General features: G+C 53.3%; 2 protein-coding genes across 2 annotated transcripts in view; both read left to right on the top strand.

Moving 5' to 3' along the window:
* Nucleotides 1–1,479: 1,479 nt before the first annotated feature.
* LOC102376491 (glutathione S-transferase Mu 1-like) lies at nucleotides 1,480–10,154 on the top strand. The gene is made up of 8 exons (XM_006034357.3): nucleotides 1,480–1,632; nucleotides 2,198–2,273; nucleotides 7,545–7,609; nucleotides 7,718–7,799; nucleotides 7,897–7,997; nucleotides 8,928–9,023; nucleotides 9,142–9,252; nucleotides 9,871–10,154. Exons 1-8 carry the CDS (start codon nucleotides 1,597–1,599, stop codon nucleotides 9,964–9,966), a joined length of 663 nt encoding a protein of 220 aa, XP_006034419.1. The 5' UTR covers nucleotides 1,480–1,596; the 3' UTR covers nucleotides 9,967–10,154.
* Nucleotides 10,155–15,970: 5,816 nt separating this feature from the next.
* LOC112547866 (glutathione S-transferase Mu 1-like) overlaps nucleotides 15,971–17,751 on the top strand; it is a 6,515-nt gene continuing 4,734 nt past the window's right edge. Inside the window, exon 1 of the mRNA XM_025216346.1 lies at nucleotides 15,971–16,034. Coding sequence (XP_025072131.1) covers nucleotides 15,971–16,034 — 64 coding nt within the window. The remainder of the gene's footprint in view (nucleotides 16,035–17,751) is intronic.

Below are 17,751 nucleotides of genomic sequence, written 5' to 3'. Positions count from 1 at the left end.
GGGGCAGCAGTGTCTTCTCACCAGTGTCTTTGAAAGGCAAATACAAGGTGCTTCAATGCTGGCCTCCAGCTACAGCTGTCTGGGCATCTAGGTGGCCTCTACCCTCCTGGCAGGTAAGTGCAGTTGGTTATGGACTTGGCCTTGCAACACCCCCTGCAGTGCAAGGATGTGTTATTGCTACTTGGGCCGGATGGAAAGTAAGGCCCGGTATCCCATGGGGAGGTCTTTGGCAGAGACGGAAACAGAACTTTGATCCCTGGGACCAGAGCTACTGCATCTGCTCTCCTCCCTGCACAGCCTTGACTCCCAGTCTTCTGGGACCCCTTCCCTGTCCACACATCCCCCTGAGATTGTGCATTGGATGGAAAGACTTCAGTGCTGAGGAAGAAATCACCAGCCAGCATCTTGGTGTCACCCGAACCAGGAGGCAGCACTGGCCGGGCTTGGAGCCCGCATTCTGGGCGCTGCCACACACTCACAGCTCAAGTCACCAAGTGGAAACCCACTGGCATGAGGAAGCAAGGTTGCCTGCAGGATGTCCTAAGAAGTGCCTTAGCAGGGAGGATGGGACACCAGCTCAAGTCCGTCAACAGCTGGAAGCAGCAGCAAAGGACAGAGGGTAGCAGAGATTAGCAGCATCTGTCACCAGTGCCAGTGCAGGGTGGATGTACAGTGCATTTGTGTGTGCAGCCTTGGGACTGAAACAGTGCTGCGAACTTGCCAGGGGCACACACTTACCTGCACTCGTTAGGAGCAATACTCATTAAATACGCAGCCTGGCCAGGGCTGGGCTAGTAGTAGCCCAGAAGGGGAGGAACTAGTCAGCTTCGGGCCTGAGAGCAGGGCACCAACAGTGCTGCAAACCTGGCCAAGTCCTGATAGTGCCGTGGGGTCAGTGGCCCCAGAACTGAGCAGCTCCCCTCTTTCCCACGGCTTCTAATTGCAGCCCTTGGAGAGCTGCGTCCCCTGCACTGCCCCTGGCATTGTTGCAGGCAATACTGTCACTGTGTCGGTGCATGTAGGTAACTGATATGCACATGACCAGGTTGTTGTAAGGAGGGGAGGGCTGTGACACTGGTGCCACGAGTGGCACTGCAGCATCTGTGGGGCATGTGGTGGATCGGGGAGGGGACAGGCAGCAGAGCATCTGATGGGACAGGGAAGACCAAGTCCCTCAGCTCAGTGCTGCTCTGGCGGAGGTCCACAGGTTGGCTGGAGCGGTGCAAAAACCTTTTTGGCAGCTGTGCCCCAAATTAAGCATTGTGACCTCCCCAAGAGCCACTCCAATTCCCTTCACCTGCAAGCAGCAGCTGGCACAGGGGTGAGTTGGGCCTGGGCCAGTGCCCAGGAAGCACGGTTCCCTTCCCGCCTGCAGAGGTTGTTGAGGACGGAGAGGACAAGGGCAAGATTCAAATGCCTGTAGGGCTGCACAGTCAGGAATGCAGCTGCTTTCCCACAGGCCAATGCAGGAAGAGGGAGGGTCCAGATCCACCCCCTCGCCTGGCCTGCCTCTCGGAAAGGGGTTTGGCGAGGCTGAAAAGCAAAGCTAGCTGCTGCAGGACCTGCAGTCCTGGGGAAAGCAGGCTAGAGCAGAGCATGGGGGTTATCCTAGGCTACTGGGACATCCGTGGGGTGAGTGCTGGGAGGATAGCAGGGGGTGACAGCCTTCTTTCTCCTGGAGCCCCCTTGCCCGGCCTCCCTTTCCCGCTCCCACCAGACCCTGGAGGTGCCCCTGCCCACAGGCTTATGGGGGGAGGGTTGGGTGGGGGGGCAGGGTCTCAATCCACAGGGGCTGTCCCACCCCGGAGCAGAGTCCTCCCTGTGCCCCCTTTGCCTCAGCAATAGGAGCCCCTTCAAATCCCTCCCAGCCAGGCTTTCCATTGACTCTTGTCTTTAAATTCCCCTGCTGCTATGGCATTTGGGGGGATCCCACTGCTTTCTTGCCTTATCTGCCCAGTAGTCTCAGCAATGGCAGCCCTGTGTCCGGGCTCCCCACGAGGCAGCTTCTAACCCTACTGATGCCGCAGAGCCACCCTGGCCCGCGGCAGAGCATTGGCATGTGCCTGGGAACGTGGGCCCAAGGGCTTGGGTTCTCTGCCTCTTTGGAGTGGGGCAGGCTGTGTGGTCTTCCTCAAAGGGCAGACATGCCACTGCAAGGCACCTGCGGTGTCCAACACTCTCCCATTCCCCTCTGCAGCTGGCCCACTCCATCCGAATGTTGCTGGAGTACACGGGCACCCCATATGAGGACAAGCAGTACACCTGCGGGGAAGGTAAGGGGTGGAGGAGCTGCGCCCTCCTGCCGGGTGTGAGATGGGTACCAGGCACCAGCAAGCCAGAAGGAGACCGGGATCAGTGCAGGGGAGGGGAGGGCTTGTACCAGTGTGCTGGAGTAGTGAGCCTGCAGAGCTGGCATTAGAGCAAGGGACTGGTGCTCCAGAGCTGCTTAATGCTGGGGATGGGGACCCACCATTTTGCACTTCAAGCTCGATAGGAAATCGAAACAAGTGCCTGGGCCTTGCGCTGTGTGGAGCTGGGAGCGGAGTGACAGTCTCTTTAGGTCAGGGCCTAGCGAAGTCAGCAGAGGCACTGAGCTTGAATCAGCCCTGATTGCTGCTGGAAACTGCAGGCAACTTGGCCCTGCGGGCCCGGCTCTTCCCTGTAGGAATCGGGAGCAGAATGGCAGCCGTCCCAGGGACAAACTAGGTCAGGTTTCCTGCGCAAGGGGAGGAAGCGCTGGAGCAAAGCAGTTAAACAGGCTGAAACATTAGCTGTGTTCGCTCTCCCCAGGCGAAAGGGGAGGACTTATGTTTCAGCATGTCTGTCTGGGCTAGAAGCTGCCTTTTGCTGCCTCGCTGGGGGACGGGAGTAAGAACTGGCCTGCGAGTGCCATGAGGTAGAGGGGGTGTGCCTGACCACCTGCTCCTCTGGGGCTCTCCTCATGCCCTGGAGAATTATGCAATTATATGCTTGTGCAATTTTGTGCTTAATAGGTATGACAGTGCAGAATTGTATAAACTTTGCATAATTTAACTATGGCAGGCTCTGTGCCTCTGCTGCTTTGATGTGGAGGTACAGAGCAGGGTGACTGGACAGCTGGGTAGGGGAGCTGTCTGGGGGTGGGGGTAGGTGTGGGGTTTGTGGGTGGGCATGGGCCACACACCATCAGGCTGGGCTGGCCGGCTCAGTGCCTCCATGTGGGGCTTCCAGCACTCCAGCGGGAAGCCGCATGTGGAGGCAAGCAGGAGCCCGCACATGACTGTGCCTCCATGTGCAATATCCTGCTGGAGTGCTGGAAGCCCCACATGCAGGCCCGGCCTGGCCCCATGACACATGGACTGGAGATGTGCGTCATTGGGCTGGGCAGGAAGCTGCACACGGAGGCATGCACCATCAGGCTGGGTGGGCTCCTGCTTGCCTCCACATGTGGCTTCCTGCTGGAGTGCTGGAAGCCCCACGTGGCAACACTGAGCGTGGCTGGCCTGATTGGTGCATGGCTCCCGGTCCACACACCATCAGGCTGGTCCAGCCGGCTCCGTGCCTCTATGTGGGGCTTCCAGCAGTCCGGTGGGAAACTGCACATGGAGGCATGGGACTCGACCAGAGGTGTGCGCTGCCAGGGGCTCTGCCTGCTATGGCCATGAGCACCACAAGGGCCTGCTGCCATTGAGCCGCTGGCAGCTGGGCTGTGCACTATGGGAGCGGAGATGTGTAATGGGGCCGGGGTGGGGGGGGCCACAGCCACCTATAAACCCCATACTCGTACACCCCGTCTCACTGCCCTACCCATAACCCCACAAACCCCACACCCATCCACGCCCCCCCACATATACCCACACCCCTCAACACCTTCACAAATCCCTACCCACATACCCCCCACAACCATACAAAGTACCTGCATATATTTCTAAAGAAGGTTCAAATAGTAATTAATCATGCATAATTTTGAGTTTTTCTGTGCATAATTCCCTGGGGTGTAGTTAGACCTCAAGATGGTGGACGCGTGGTGTGTGTGTGTGTGTGTGTGCACATACCAGGGGCTGGAGGAGATGCGGTGTCAGGGCCCAGGGAATTGTTGCATCTTCTCCTTCCAGACCCAATTTGCTCCTCCTTCAAGGTCATGTTGTGCGTGTCCTTGAGGCCAGGGCCACTTGCTTTCTAGATGCTGTTAACAAGAGCCCCCCACCCCTTTGTGCAGTGCATTGCAGAGGGCCCCTTGGCCTTCAGTGACAGCAAAGCAATGTCTGCACCATGAGCTGGTCTTAGCTGCAGTTAGGGCCTGACTATGAGGGCAAGGCCCCGAGTGGGTCCAGTGAGAGTGATGGGTAGGGCAGCTCCCGGGTGGCTGCAGAGACCCCCCAACTCTCCTTGCCATGACTTCTCTGGCTGGCTGGGATCTGTCCCCACCACATGTCAGGCATTTCTAAAGTTGACTGCTGGTTTCTGAAGGTCAGGATGTGTTTGTTGCTCTTTGTTTCAGTGGGAGACCAGGAAAACCAGCCATCAAAGAAAAGCTTTGTCTCCGAGAAGTCCAGCTGGATTAGTGTGTGCTGGGGAGGGAGGATCAGGTTGCAGTTGGGCACTGAATCCTTCACTGCAATGTCTTCATGCTGCTCTCCGCAGGATCCTGATTAAATTACGCTCACACTTTCCCAGGGTATTTTGGAGGCACGATCCCTCTTGCCCCAGTGGACGAGGTGAAGAGCAGCCAGGGTTGACTTTGCGTTCAGCGACACAGAGGTTGTGTTTGCTCAACCAGGTCCTTTTTTTAATGTCATGAAACCTTTGGGAGGGGAAGAAACCCCTGAGGCAGAGGGGCCTTGATAGGTGAGATGGATGTGCTGGAGAGCACTTGAGTAGATGTGTTTCCCTCCCCACCCCCCAAAAAAATCCTAGCAGTGACAAGGCTAGGTCTTGATTGGCCACAATTGGGGAAAACAGCCCAGTGCCTCATTTCACCAGGCTTATACCTAGCTAAATAGCAAGCTAAATGCTTGCTGCTTTTGCAGCCACGATAAAGCCCCATCAAGTCAGTGACAGAGTTGGAGAGTGGTACCCAGTCCTAGGTCCCAGAACTCTGCTTTAACTGACCACATGCCCCCTGGAAAAGGATGAGCCTGTATTGGAGAGAGCAATCCAGCGACGGGGCTTGGGAGCATGGCCCTGCCTGTCCCCAGGCCTCCAGGGGGTGGCATTAGAATAATCTAATCTGTGCTGATTGCTGAGACAAAGCTACTATAGCAGGGGAGCGGCCTTTGTTCCTAGTGGGGCAGAAACTTTCCCAGTCCTGTATCCAGAGACTATTAAAATGCAAAGTGCAGTGACTCAGCTCCTAGGGGAGGGCTGGAGGGGGCTCTGGTTAATAATCAGCAGCTTTAACCAGGACTGGCAGCTTTGCTGGGGAGCAGAAGATAAAAGTTCAACCCCCCCTTTGGTTGGGTGGGGGCTGAAATCAGGGTCCCCTGCTCCCTGGCTAGGGCTCTGACCACCAGGTGATTTGGGCTAGAAGAGGGTGGACTGTCATTGTCCTCCTCTTGTCCAACACGAACAAGTCCCAGCTGAATAAAATCGTGGCTTTCGCCTTCTGCTGTGCTGGGGCAATCCTGTTCCCTGTGCAGTTGCCCGGCTGGAGTGCAGCCCTACGGAGCACGTGCAGCCCGCTTGCACTGGATCGCAAGCCACACGCAAGTGCCAAACGCAGCAGGTACAAGCTGTGTCGTTGGCATATAAGCACATGAAGGCAAATAGGATCTGCCCCAAGTACCCAGTACTGCCCCTTGAAGCTCCCACGCTGTGTTTACTTCCCATGTCATCAAGGTCCCAGGTGTGCAGCACAGGGTGCTTTACCAACGGGCTGACCCGCAGTTGAGCAGCCCAGAGCCCGAGCCGCTCTACTCTCTCGCAGTCTTCCTGAGCACAGTTGTTTTGCCTCTATGTCGCAGGCTATGCTGGGGTCCCATGATATCTCTTCTCAATAAATAGATACGCTGGAAGGTAGGGCTAGGAGACCTACAGAAATTGGAGGACTAGACCAAAAGAAATCTCGTGAGGCTCAACAAGGACAAGCGTAAAGTCCTGCATTTCGGACGGAGCAATCCCTTGCACCAGTGCAGGCTGGGGGCTGACTGGCTAAGCAGCAGCTCTGCAGAAAAGGACCTGGGGGTTACTGTAAGCTGGATATGAGTCAACAGTGTGCCCTTGTTGCCAAGAAGGCTAACGGCATACTGGGCTGCATTAATAGGAGCATTGCCAGCAGATTGAGGGATGTGACTCTTCCGCTCTATTCAGCAGTGATGAGGCCACACCTGGAGTACTGTGTCCAGTTTTGGGCCCCCCACTACAGAAAGGATGCGGGCAAGTTGGAGAGAGTCCAGTGGAGGGCAATGAAAATGATTAGGTGACTGGGGCACATGACTTACGAGAAGAGGTTGAAGGAACTGGGCTTATTTAGTTTGCAGCAGAGAAGACTGAGCGGGGATTTGATGGCAGCCTTTAACATCCTGCAGGGTGATTCCAAAGAGGGTGGAGCTGGGCTGTTCTCAGTGGTGGCAGATGAGAGAACAAGGAGCAATGGTCTCAAGTTGCAGCAAGGGAAGTTGAGGTTAAAGACTAGGAAAAACTTTCTCACTAGGAGTGTAGTAAAGCGCTGGGACAGGTTACCCAGAGAGGTGGTGGACTCTCCATCCTTGGAGGTTTTGAAGACCTGGCTAGACAAAGCCTTGGCTGAAATGCTGTAACTGGGGATGGTCCTGCTTTGAGCAGGGGGTTGGACTAGATGACCTCCTGATGTCCCTTTCAACCCTCATTTTCTATGATGCGTTCTAGCTCTCTGATGCCACCTCCACCTTGTGCTCACCAGGGCCATGGAGCCCTGCTGGATAGAGCTGAGATGGGCCTGGGCATTGCCCCTTCAGCCTGTGGTGAGGGGAGAGGCAAGCAGACAAGTTTTGCACTAAAGAAAAACTCAAGGTCCCATTCTGCTTCCAGCAGCTATGGGGGTGAGGGAAAGCAACAAGCAGAGGCAACTGGGGTGCAGAAAGTGTGATGGTGGGCATGGAGGGAGATGCAGTGGGCAGACTGGCATGGGAAGAGGGTTGTAGTTGGTGGGTAGTGTAAGGATATCCATCCTTTAAGAGGCTCGTACTCATGTGGCCAAGCTGGTTGGATGGAGCTGGCTGCAGGCATTGGTGAGATGGAAGGCCTCCAAGCAGTTGTAGATAGAACGGGCTCCTGGTTACATCCCTCTCTTTCAGTTTAGCGTATCAGTAAAGTTTAGTCTCTTCTGGAAAGCTGGACGGTGTCTCCCTGTGGAATCCATGGGTAACACAAGGGCGGGGGCTGGTGAAGGGCTGCAGTGGGCATGGGAGAGCATGAGGTGGGGCACAGGGTAGCATGTGGTGAGAGGGGTGGTGGCACAGAGGTACGGTAGCGGGCTGGAGCAGGGGTTGGTGGCTAGGGGTGCATTGATGAAGGTTGGGGGCTCTGCATTGGGGAGAGGTGGACACCTCTTCATGCTGTTGCATTTGTCTGCTTTATACCTCCAGCTCCTGATTATGACACAAGCCAGTGGACTAATGAGAAGCAGAACCTGGGGCTGGATTTCCCAAATGTAGGTAGCAGGGTGTGTGCCCGGGGGAGGGAAAGGGTGCTTCGGCTTGGGGTGTTGCTTTTGCCCTGATAACTCGTTGCCTGACCTTCCCTCTCCCTGCCCTCCCAGCTGCCCTATCTCATTGATGGCAAGACCAAGCTCACGCAGAGCAATGCTATCCTCCGCTACATCGCCCGCAAGCACAACATGTGTGAGTATTGCCGGGGTGCCAGACTGCTGGGCAGGATTTTGTGCCCAGTGCCAGGAGGGGAGGCTCTCTCTATCTCTGTGTGTCTTCTGGTTCCCAGGTGGTAAGACAGAGGAGGAGATGATCAGAGTGGACATGGTGGAGAACCAGGTGATGGATATCCGCATGGGCTTTGCAAAGGTCTGCTACAGCCCTGACTTTGTGAGTTCAACTCTGCTTCACCTTGGGGTGTGGGTCAAAGCTGGGGTATAGGAGATTTCTCCAAGGCATCCCCTAGGGAAGCCCATTCAAGCCCTCCTGCTGTTCTGATGTAGATTATGTATAATGATCATTGGCTTGTAGTTATTCAACCAATTACATATTCACCTAATAGGAATTCCATCTAGCCCACATTTCTCCAGCTTATTTCTGAGAATGCCTTGTGGGACCGTATTAAAAACCTGCTAAAGTCCAGGTATATTATGCCCACTGCATCCCCTTCAGTCACCTAACTAGTTACTTTATCAAAGAACGTAGGACCTCCACATCTGTGCCATTGTCTATCCCAGCAATGGGGTATAGAATGGATGGTCTCAGGCAGTGGTCAGACTAATTTTTTGAAATCCAGGAACCTGCTGCTGGATATGCGTGCGCACACACACGCACATCTGTTCCTGCACAAAAAGAGGAGTGGTGTCTATCATGCACAAGACAGGTTACCTGGTGCTGTGCAGCGAGAAGTGGCTGCAGGAACAGTTTCCTTTCTGGCTCCTGTAGATCAGGGGTGGCCAACATGCGTCTTGCATGCCACAAGTGGCACAGGTGGCCTGTGTGTGTCACACAGCAGACTGGGGAGGAAACAGGCAGAACAGTGGCAGATTGGGCAGGGAACAGAAAGCAGAGCAGGGGGTGGTAGTGGCATGCAGGGAGGGTGCAGGGCTAACTTGTAGCATGCCTGCCAAAAAGGTTGGCTCCCACTGCTCTAAACAATCCGATTATGGTCTGAAGGTTGAGACTAATTACTGTTATCATTGCCTGGAGCCTCACAGGAAAGTTAGAGCTCCCCGCTGCTCTACTGAGGGAAAGGATAGAAGATTGCATGTGTGCGATGCACAGTTCTCTGGCCTATTTTTTCCTTTTGTCTTTTTGCAGGAGAAACTGAAGCCGGAGTACTTGGAGCAACTGCCTGGGAAGCTGAAGCTGTTCTCCCAGTTTCTGGGGGACAGGAAGTGGTTCGCTGGGGAGAAGGTGCGTTTGCCATATTGCCTAGGGGGGGACTAGCGGTGCTGCCGCGCCGTTGGAGAGGCAGGTTCCAGTCTGGTGGTTCTGATCCGAGTCTCTGCTTATTTTCCTTCTAATTTCCCAGCTCACCTATGTTGATTTCCTCATGTACGATGTGCTGGATCAGCACCGCATGTTTGAGCCCAAGTGCCTGGACCAATTGAAGAACCTGAAGAGCTTTCTTGATCGCTTTGAGGTGAGCTTGGCCCAGCCTCTCCCATGACGTGCTCAAGACCTGTAGGGTGGGTCAAGCTGCTTCCAGCTGGGCAGCATGGCCAGCAGATGTTCTTTTTTGCCAAATTCTCCTTTCCCTAAGAAGAATTTCTATTCTAAACCCCTGTCACCTCTTTGTCTTATCAAAACCACTTGTATCATGATGAGTGGCATCCAAATCATCTTGCACGATGGCCATACACTGGAGACCTGCACACGGGAATCCACACAGCTCCAGTTTTGAGGACTTCCTGCTTTTTTGGAAGTGCCTTCTTCACTCTTCTCTGGATCAGCCTGGTTTTCAGAGCGCTCTCTGAAAACCAGATGCTGAGGGCCTGACAGAAAGTTTATTGAAGTCACTGGTCAACCGAGTTTGGATCGGGCTCTTAGTCCTCCTGGAGATCCAGGCTGTGGGACATGCCTGAGAAGACTTGGCTGCATGTCTTTTAGCCTTCTGGTTCCCAATAGGAAATTATTTCTGGGCTGGTGTTTGGCCAAGGCATGTGCCAAATACCTAGCTAAGGTATTGTGTATGGGAGGCATGTAAGGAGCTGATGTTGCCCTCTTCACGTGCATGTATCTTCCCCTGCTTTCCCCACAGGCCCTGGAGAAGATTGCTGCCTACATGCATTCTGGCCGCTACATGAAGACCCCCGTTTTCTGGAGAATCGCCCAGTGGTGCAGCAAAAAGGAGTAGGATCACCTGGAGTCCAGCAGGCTCTAAAGAGCCCCCTTGAGGGCATCAGAGAAGAGCGCTGGGATCTCAGGAATCCCTCTGCCCTGCAAAACGTTGCTGAGCAGTGAATCAGTCATAGCCAAAAGCTGTAAGCCCCATCTGTGTACGATTTCCCATGCTGTTGGCTAATGAAAGTAGTTTGATGATCGTCCAGTTGTTATTGGTTTTCTGTGCGTGATTTTCCTCATTTGTTTAAAAATAGATGCTGGACCACTGCATTGGGTCTCCAGGGAGGTCTGATGAGCTGAGTTGCTAGGTGTTTGCTGAACCCTCATTCCATTGCCAAACCTCTCCTGAGTGTCAGCCTCTGTCCCAACACTTCTAGACAAAAGGGTCTGACTTGTAGAGCTGCTGAGATCCTACCAATTCCTTGATCCAGGCGCTCTGAAGAGCCAAGGCTCTTTGCCATTCCTGCCTAAGCTAGACACTGGAAAATAGACAGTGCACTCCACTTCTGCGCATATTGAATAAGTGCATCGTTCTCTCTTAGCTGCATAAGGAAGCCGGGACCAGCTATATTTTATAACCAGTTCTGGTTAGTTGTGCAGTGATTCATTGCTTAAGTACATAACATCTTTCAGTCCCACTATCTGCTTTGGAGCCTAACTGTTCACTCCTGGTTGACTTCAGGACTCATGCAGTTAAATCAAGTACAGTTTTAAGGAAAGCAGCCCTGAATCGACTAGGTTCTGCCACTTTCAAAGGCAGAGAAAGCCTTCTGCAAAGTAAGGAGCCCCTAGTGAGGTGCGAAAGGCCTTGCTGGGCTATTCCTGAATGCTGTTTACATGACCATCTTGTTCCAACTATAAATTGACCCAACCTGTAAAAGTCAGCCTCATATTTTCCAGGCTCAATTTTAGGAAAAACAGCTTCCCTCCACCCCAATACAAGTTGATAACCATGGATAATCTGCTATTGCCCTTGCAAAATCCCACAAGAGAATCAAATAGCCAAGGAAAGGAGCCCGATAGGTGAATGCAGTAAAAATCCTTTTGTTCAAAAAGGGTGTTCTGTCCCAGTGAGAAGTTTGCCCAAGGCTCACCATAGGGGGAGAGCAGGAGTCTCTTTCCTCAGAGCTCCTCAAACAGTACCCCAAACTTAACCCCACCTGTTAAAAGCCTGTTCAGATAAAAAAGGACTTAAGGCACTTTGGGAAGATGTCCAAGCTTGGGCTCTGATGAGCTTCAAAAAGCAGTTTCAGAGCCGAGGAGTGACTGCTGTGAGCAACCTCTCTCGTGTTTCTGGGGAACAATCATAGCGTAGGGATGGTACTTGTAGAAGGTTGCTTTCAGCTGACTTTGTGATGGAAACAGATGGCGGGGGGGGGGTAAGGCCCAGCCCAGTTGTTGCTTAGTTCCTGGAGGGTTCATGAGAAAATACTGGTGGCATTGCTTAATTCAGGTAATTAAATCCTGCTGTAATCCACTGTGTAACCTGAGACAGGCCACGGTGAGAGAAGCTGGAAGCAAGTCTAGTGCACCCGTATCTCCCTTCGGGACACTGAGGGCAGGCTTGGAGAAGAATGTAGTCTAGCCCCTCCAACAGGGACCTCCAGGACTGCTGAGCTGTATTGCCCAGCAGGCAGCGATGTACACCAGCATCCCCTTAGAACAAGCTGAGGAAGGGCTTGTAGGCCCTGCATGTTGCAATGGGAGTGGGTTTGTGGAGATGGAGCCTGGGGATCTGCTATTTCAAAGGAACCACTGCAAACAGGAGGGAAATGCTGGCTCTGAAACCACCAGCCTTTGCTGAAGGAGGTCTCCCCCGGCTGGCAGGAGTGCAAGTGCCTTTATCTGCACTGTGGCTGCTCCAACGCACACAAAGCCAGCCTGTGATAACAGTGAGCGCCAATGGGCATTTCAAAGCCTGCAACTTTATCTCCTCTGCTGAGCCTTACGTGATTAATGTGCCGAATGCACGTTCATTTTCCTGATTTGCCGCGTGCCGTTATGACTAGCCGACACCCTTTGTTTCCTGTCCTTCCAGGCACAGCAGTCTCACTCCCCTGCACTCTCTGTATGTTTGTCATTGCATCCTGGGCCTGTGAAGCACAGGATTGTTAAGTCAGAGTTAAATAAAACTCTTGGAAGGGGAAGATTTACCATCAGGTCTAAGTGCTGGAGTCAAGGGGGGTTTAGGTGTTGCCTGGATGCTGGAATGGGACCCAGTGTCTAGACTCCCTGTACAGTGCATGGTGCTTGAACTATCCAGCATGCCGGGCAGGGAGGCTGCTCAGAGGAAGGGCTGAGGACCCAGGGCATCTCAGTTCCTGCCACTGGCAGCAATTCTCAGGCTGACAAATTTAACTTGTACTTGAGCCCCTCAGTGCTGCTTCCATCTGTTTCCAGATCTGGCCTAGACCTTTCATCATTCAGGCTGTGGTGACGAAGCTGAATATGCAGGCAGGAGAAATTCCCAGCCAGGTATTCCAGCAAACATGCCATCACAACATTGCTGTAACAGGCCCTGTTCTTCCTTTGCTCAGCCTGCAGATCAAGCTGAGACTTGTTTCCCAGAGTACATTAGAGAAGCTGGCTCTTGTTCTGGGATGCCTTCTGGGCCCTTTGCCCCTCTCTCATGAGAACGTCACTCAGCATGAGGTCTGTCTTGTGTGCATGCCTCTTTGGAAGGATGTGGCTATGGTTTGGTCATGGTCAGTGTGCTCTGGCTCTTGGGGGGCTGTGGCATGGTCCCTTAGGGCATTGTAAAGCCAGGGTGTAAATTAAGACAGCCTCTGGGACTCAGCTGCAGCAAGTTTGGAATCCGGCAGATCAGGACTGTCAAACTCACCATAGCCCCAGGCTGAATACAGACTGCAGGGCTCTTTCTAAACAGATCTGTGGGGATAGTGGCTACAAAGGCAGCCAGCCCAGGGCTGTCTGTGATGAGGGACAGCAGTGGAAAGTGAGAGGTAGGGGGGTCTGGCGGCTGTGGGGCCAGGAAATAACAGCAGGCCAACTAGCCGTAGGGCAAATAAGGCTGTGTCAACACATCCATTCCTTGCACTCCTGTCACTAATGGACATGTCCAGTAGGTCTCGGGGACCCCTTATTCTGCAGCAGGTCACACATCCCCTGCAGACCTGCTGGTACCCTGGGAGACTGGATGGAGCAGTTCTGCAGGCTGGGTCTCACCTTGGGCTGTATGTTGGACACCCCTGTGGTAGTAGATTGAAAGGTATGTGTAGGGGGAGGGAGGTCTGCTCTTCCTACCTGAGCTGTGGAAGCCATCATTTCCACAGCCATCGTGTAGCACAGCCATTGCTCACCTCCTGCTGCTGACATGTGCCCACAGCAGAGCTCCAGGCCCCATCTATTGATGCTTCTCCTTCAGGGCACATGGCTAATGCTGAGGGGTTTTGAACAAGTGGGGTCACCACTAGGTTTGGACAGAGTCTTCCAGCCTGACTGGTTTCCTGGGGTATGCAGAGCCCAAGGGAAGTGGGAACTGGTGGAAGACTGGGCAGTTAAATGTGGCTGTAGAGAAAGACCTGGGAGAAGAAGCAGCGGTATGAACTGTGGGATAGGAGGGAAAAGTCAGCAGGGTGTGCTACAGGGGTGCTATGGGCAGCTGAGGGCAGAGGGGCCCATAGAGATGGGACAACAAAAACAGGAGATGTCCCTTATGAGAGCAGGCGTGAAAGAGCGACAATGGGATGGTTTGCACCCTAGGACCAGTGATCCTAGAAGATTCCAGCAGCCAGGTAAGCCAGGACCCTGATTTTGAAATCTCTGTATTCTTTGGCTGGCTGCCCCTGCTGAGCCGCATGCTCCATATGCCCATAGTTGGACTCTGCTCTGGGCACTGAGTAATTTCCTCAGTGTTGCTCATGCCTTTAAAATTGCTGCTTCACCTTGCTTCTGAGTCAGCTGTTTCTGGGCCTGGAGGAAAGCTTCAGGCCCTGCCTCATGTGATGGCCTGGCTCTGTGGGCTGGATCTGGCTTGTGGGCCATATATTTGGCACCTCCGGTCTAGATCACAATTATGTGGCTGAGCACCTGGTTGAAAACTGTCTTACAAAGACTAGGTATTGGAGCTCACTGTTGAATGGGGAGGACATGGGGTCCTGCATGGGCCTGTCCTAGGCCTCGTTCAATGCAGTATGTTCATTAATTGCTTGATTCATGAAATGGAGAGTGCTCTTACCACGTCTGCACATGACACCAAGCTGGGAGAGAGGGTGCAAGGGCTTGGGAGGATGGGATCAGAATTCAAAATGATCTTGGTGCTGAGATGGTCTGAATTGAAAGCAACAAGATAAAAGACACGAGCAATGTGCCAGGGGTGTTGGTTGTAGCTCTGTTGGTCTAAAGACATAGGCAGACAAGGTTCTTTGGGTAAATGTGAGCTCTTTTATTAGACCAACTAAATAGTTGGAAACTTTTTTCTTTGCAAGCTTTGGGGCACAAACGCCCTTCTTCAGGCACTGAGGGAGAGACTGAATGCACAACACCCAACGGGGCGTAATGGTAGGCGGCAGGACCACAGAGGAGGACTGGGATGTGCTGGAGTGGATCACAAGCAGGCGGTGAGCCCACAGCGTGATATTTGGCAACAAAGGCCGATCACATCCTGGGACGTGTTAACAAAGGTGTTGTGTGTTGGACACAAGGAACATGGCACTAGCGAGACCTCAGCAGGACAAGCGTGTCCAGTTTTAGGGGGATGGTGATGAATCATTTTCTTGGTTGTATTCAGTGCACAAAAGATGAGACTATCTGATTTGCAGCAAAGTAGATTTAGGTTAGATACTAGGACAGGGGTGGGCAAAAAGCGACCCGCAGGCCAGATGTGGCCCACCAGGCCATTCTATCTGGCTGGCGGGGCCCCTAAAAAATTTAGAAAATTAATATTTATCTGCCCCTGGCTGCCTGTCATGCAGCCCTCGATGGCTTGCCAAAACTCAGTAAGCGGCCTTCCGCCCAATATAATTGCCCGCCCCTGTACTAGGAGAAGCTGGACTATGTGGCTAGGCTACTGCGGCCGGGGCATAGGGAGGCTGTGGAATCTCCTCTCTGGCCTGACATACCTTGCCCATCCCCAACCAATATGGAGAATTGCAATATGGAGAAATGCAAGGTGCTCCAACTCAGGGAGGGGAAACCCCCCCCACCCATCACACTTATAAGACTCGGCAGTGCTACGCTCACTAGCACTACAACCGAAAGAGACTTGAGGGTCGTGACTGACCACAAGAGAAACAGGAGCCACCAATGTGATACTGCAGCCAGCAAAGCAAACCAAACTCTGGCTTGCATCTACCGATGCATCTCAAGCGAGACCCAGGATGTCATCTTCCTGCTCTACTCAGCCTTGGTGAGGCTGCAGTTGGAGTACTGCATCCAGTTTGGGGCTCCGCAATTCAGGAAGGACGTGGAGAAGCTTGAGAAAGTCCAGAGGGGAGCCACGCGCATGACTGGGAGGCAAGAGAGCAGGTCTTATGAAGGGAGGCTGAGAGCCCTGGGACTCTTCAGCCTTGAGAAGCACAGGCAGCCTATAAGTACATAAGGGCTGTGCATCAGGATCTGGGGGAACGCAGAGGATGACAAGGGATGACAAGGTCCATTGGTCGCAAACTCCTCCAAGACCATTTTAGGCTGGACATAAGGAAAAACTTCTTTACGCTCTGAGCCCCCAAGGCCTGGAATAGACTGGCCCCCAGAGGTTACTCGGGACACTTTTAAGAAACATTTGGATCAGCGTTCCCATGGCCGCGCAGCTTAGAGGGAACGCTGACTTGGATGCCTATTTTGCTGGGATCCTTCTTGAAGGCTCAGATCAAGCGCAATGACTTCTTAACCTGGCAGGGGAAATACCACGTATCTGTGTCCATGAAGGCAGTTTTTCTGAACCGCCTGGCAAGAGAACTGCTTTCCTGGCTGGTTCAGTACCTGGTGAGGTGCAGCGGCTTTAAGCCCAGTTTATGGAAATGAGAGCCTCCTCCCTTGCTTGCTCTGTGGGCCATATGGCTAAGAGCAAGCAAAACTCGGGGGCATCCGAACCCCATGCCTCCGGGCTTATGCCTGCAAGTAGGATGCCTGCGAAAGGTTTTGGAAACATCTGAAGGGAAAACACCATGTATCTGGATCCAAGAAGGCAGTTCTCCTTAAGTGTTCGCAGGGATAACTGTTCTTTTGGTGTGGTTTAGCACCCACTGAGGTGTTAGGGCTTAAAGCCCACTTTATAGAAATGAGAGGCTCCTCCCTAGCTTGCTCCTGCCACCACATGGCTGAGGACAGACGAAACTCAGGGGCATCCGAACCCCAAGCCTCCGGGCTTGGGCCTGCACATAGGATGCTCACCAAAAGAGGTTGGAAATATCTGAAGCCCCTGGTCGGGGTGGAGGATGTTTGCTGGTTGTAGGGCCACTTCTGGTTCTGGACTGACTCACGGATTTGGACTTGATTTGGCTGATTTGGCTTGGAACATGAAACACTTCTTTAAACAAAAAATAAATAAAATAAATAAAAAATAAAATAAAATTGGAAACATCTGACGCCCCAGGTGCGGGTGGAGGATGTTTGCCACTTCTGGGTCTGGACTCTTGGATGTGGAATTAGTTTGAGCTAATTTGGCCTCGGATACAAATAGATGTATATGTATCCTAGATTTCATAGACATCAGGGCTGGAAGGGACCTCGGAAGATCATCGAGTCCAGCCCCCTGCCCAAAGGGCAGGAAGTCAGCTGGGGTCATAGGATCCCAGCAAGATAAGCATCCAGTTTCATCTTGAAGGTGTTCAATGAAGGCGCTTGAACCACCTCCGGTGGCAGGCTGTTCCAGACCTTGGGGGCTCGGACAGTAAAGAAATTCTTCCTTATGTCCAGCCTGAAACGATCTTGAAGTAGTTTGTGACCATTCGACCTCGTCATCCCTTGGGGCGCTCTGGTGAACAAACGTTCCCCCAGATGCTGGTGGTCACCCCTGATAAACTTGTAGGTGGCCATCAGATCACCCCTAAGCCTGCGCTTTTTCAGGCTAAAGAGCCCCACGGCTCTCAGCCTGTCATCGTAGGGTCTGCTTCCCTGACCTCTGATCATGCGCGTGGCTCTTCTCTGGACTCTCTCAAGCTTCTCCACATCCTTTTTGAATTGTGGAGCCCAAAACTGGACACAGTACTCCAGCTGCGGCCTCACTAAGGCCGAGTACAGGGGGAGAATGACGTCCCGGGATTTGCTTGAGAAGCATCTATGGATGCAAGCCAGCGTTTTGGTCGCTTTACTAGCCACCGCATCGCATTGCAGGCTCATGTTCATCTTGTGGTCAATGATGACCCCCAAGTCTCTTTCTTCCATAGCGCTAGCCAACATAGCACTGCCCGGCCTATAAGGATGCTGCGGGTTTTTCCTCCCAAGGTGGAGAACCTTGCATTTTTCAGTGTTAAAAACCATCCGATTCTCGTCTGCCCACTTGCTGAGCCTGTCCAGGTCAGCCTGGATTGCTTTCCTGTCCTCAGGTGGGGATACTTTACCCCAAAATTTGGTGTAATCAGCAAACTTGGCCAGCCTGCTTCTGACTCCGACGTCCACGTCATTAATGAAGAGGTTGAGCAATCTGGGTCCACATGGCAGCTATGCCAGCTTGCTGGGATCCTGACTTCCCGTCCCCGGGGGGCGGGGCTGGACCCGATGCTCGGCGAGGTCCCTTCCAGCCCTAGTGTCTACACGAGCCCGAGGCTCCTGGACTCTCCCGCGGGCGGGGTGGGGCGGGGCGGGGCTGCCCGTCAATCCCCGAAATCAATCAGGA

The sequence above is a fragment of the Alligator sinensis genome, unplaced genomic scaffold (genome assembly GCF_000455745.1).
Source record: "Alligator sinensis unplaced genomic scaffold, ASM45574v1 scaffold872_5, whole genome shotgun sequence".
In the NCBI taxonomy this organism is placed as follows: Eukaryota; Metazoa; Chordata; order Crocodylia; family Alligatoridae; genus Alligator; species Alligator sinensis.
The sequence above is the reverse complement of the archived record's forward strand: the minus strand, read 5'-3'. Positions and strand labels throughout refer to the sequence as shown.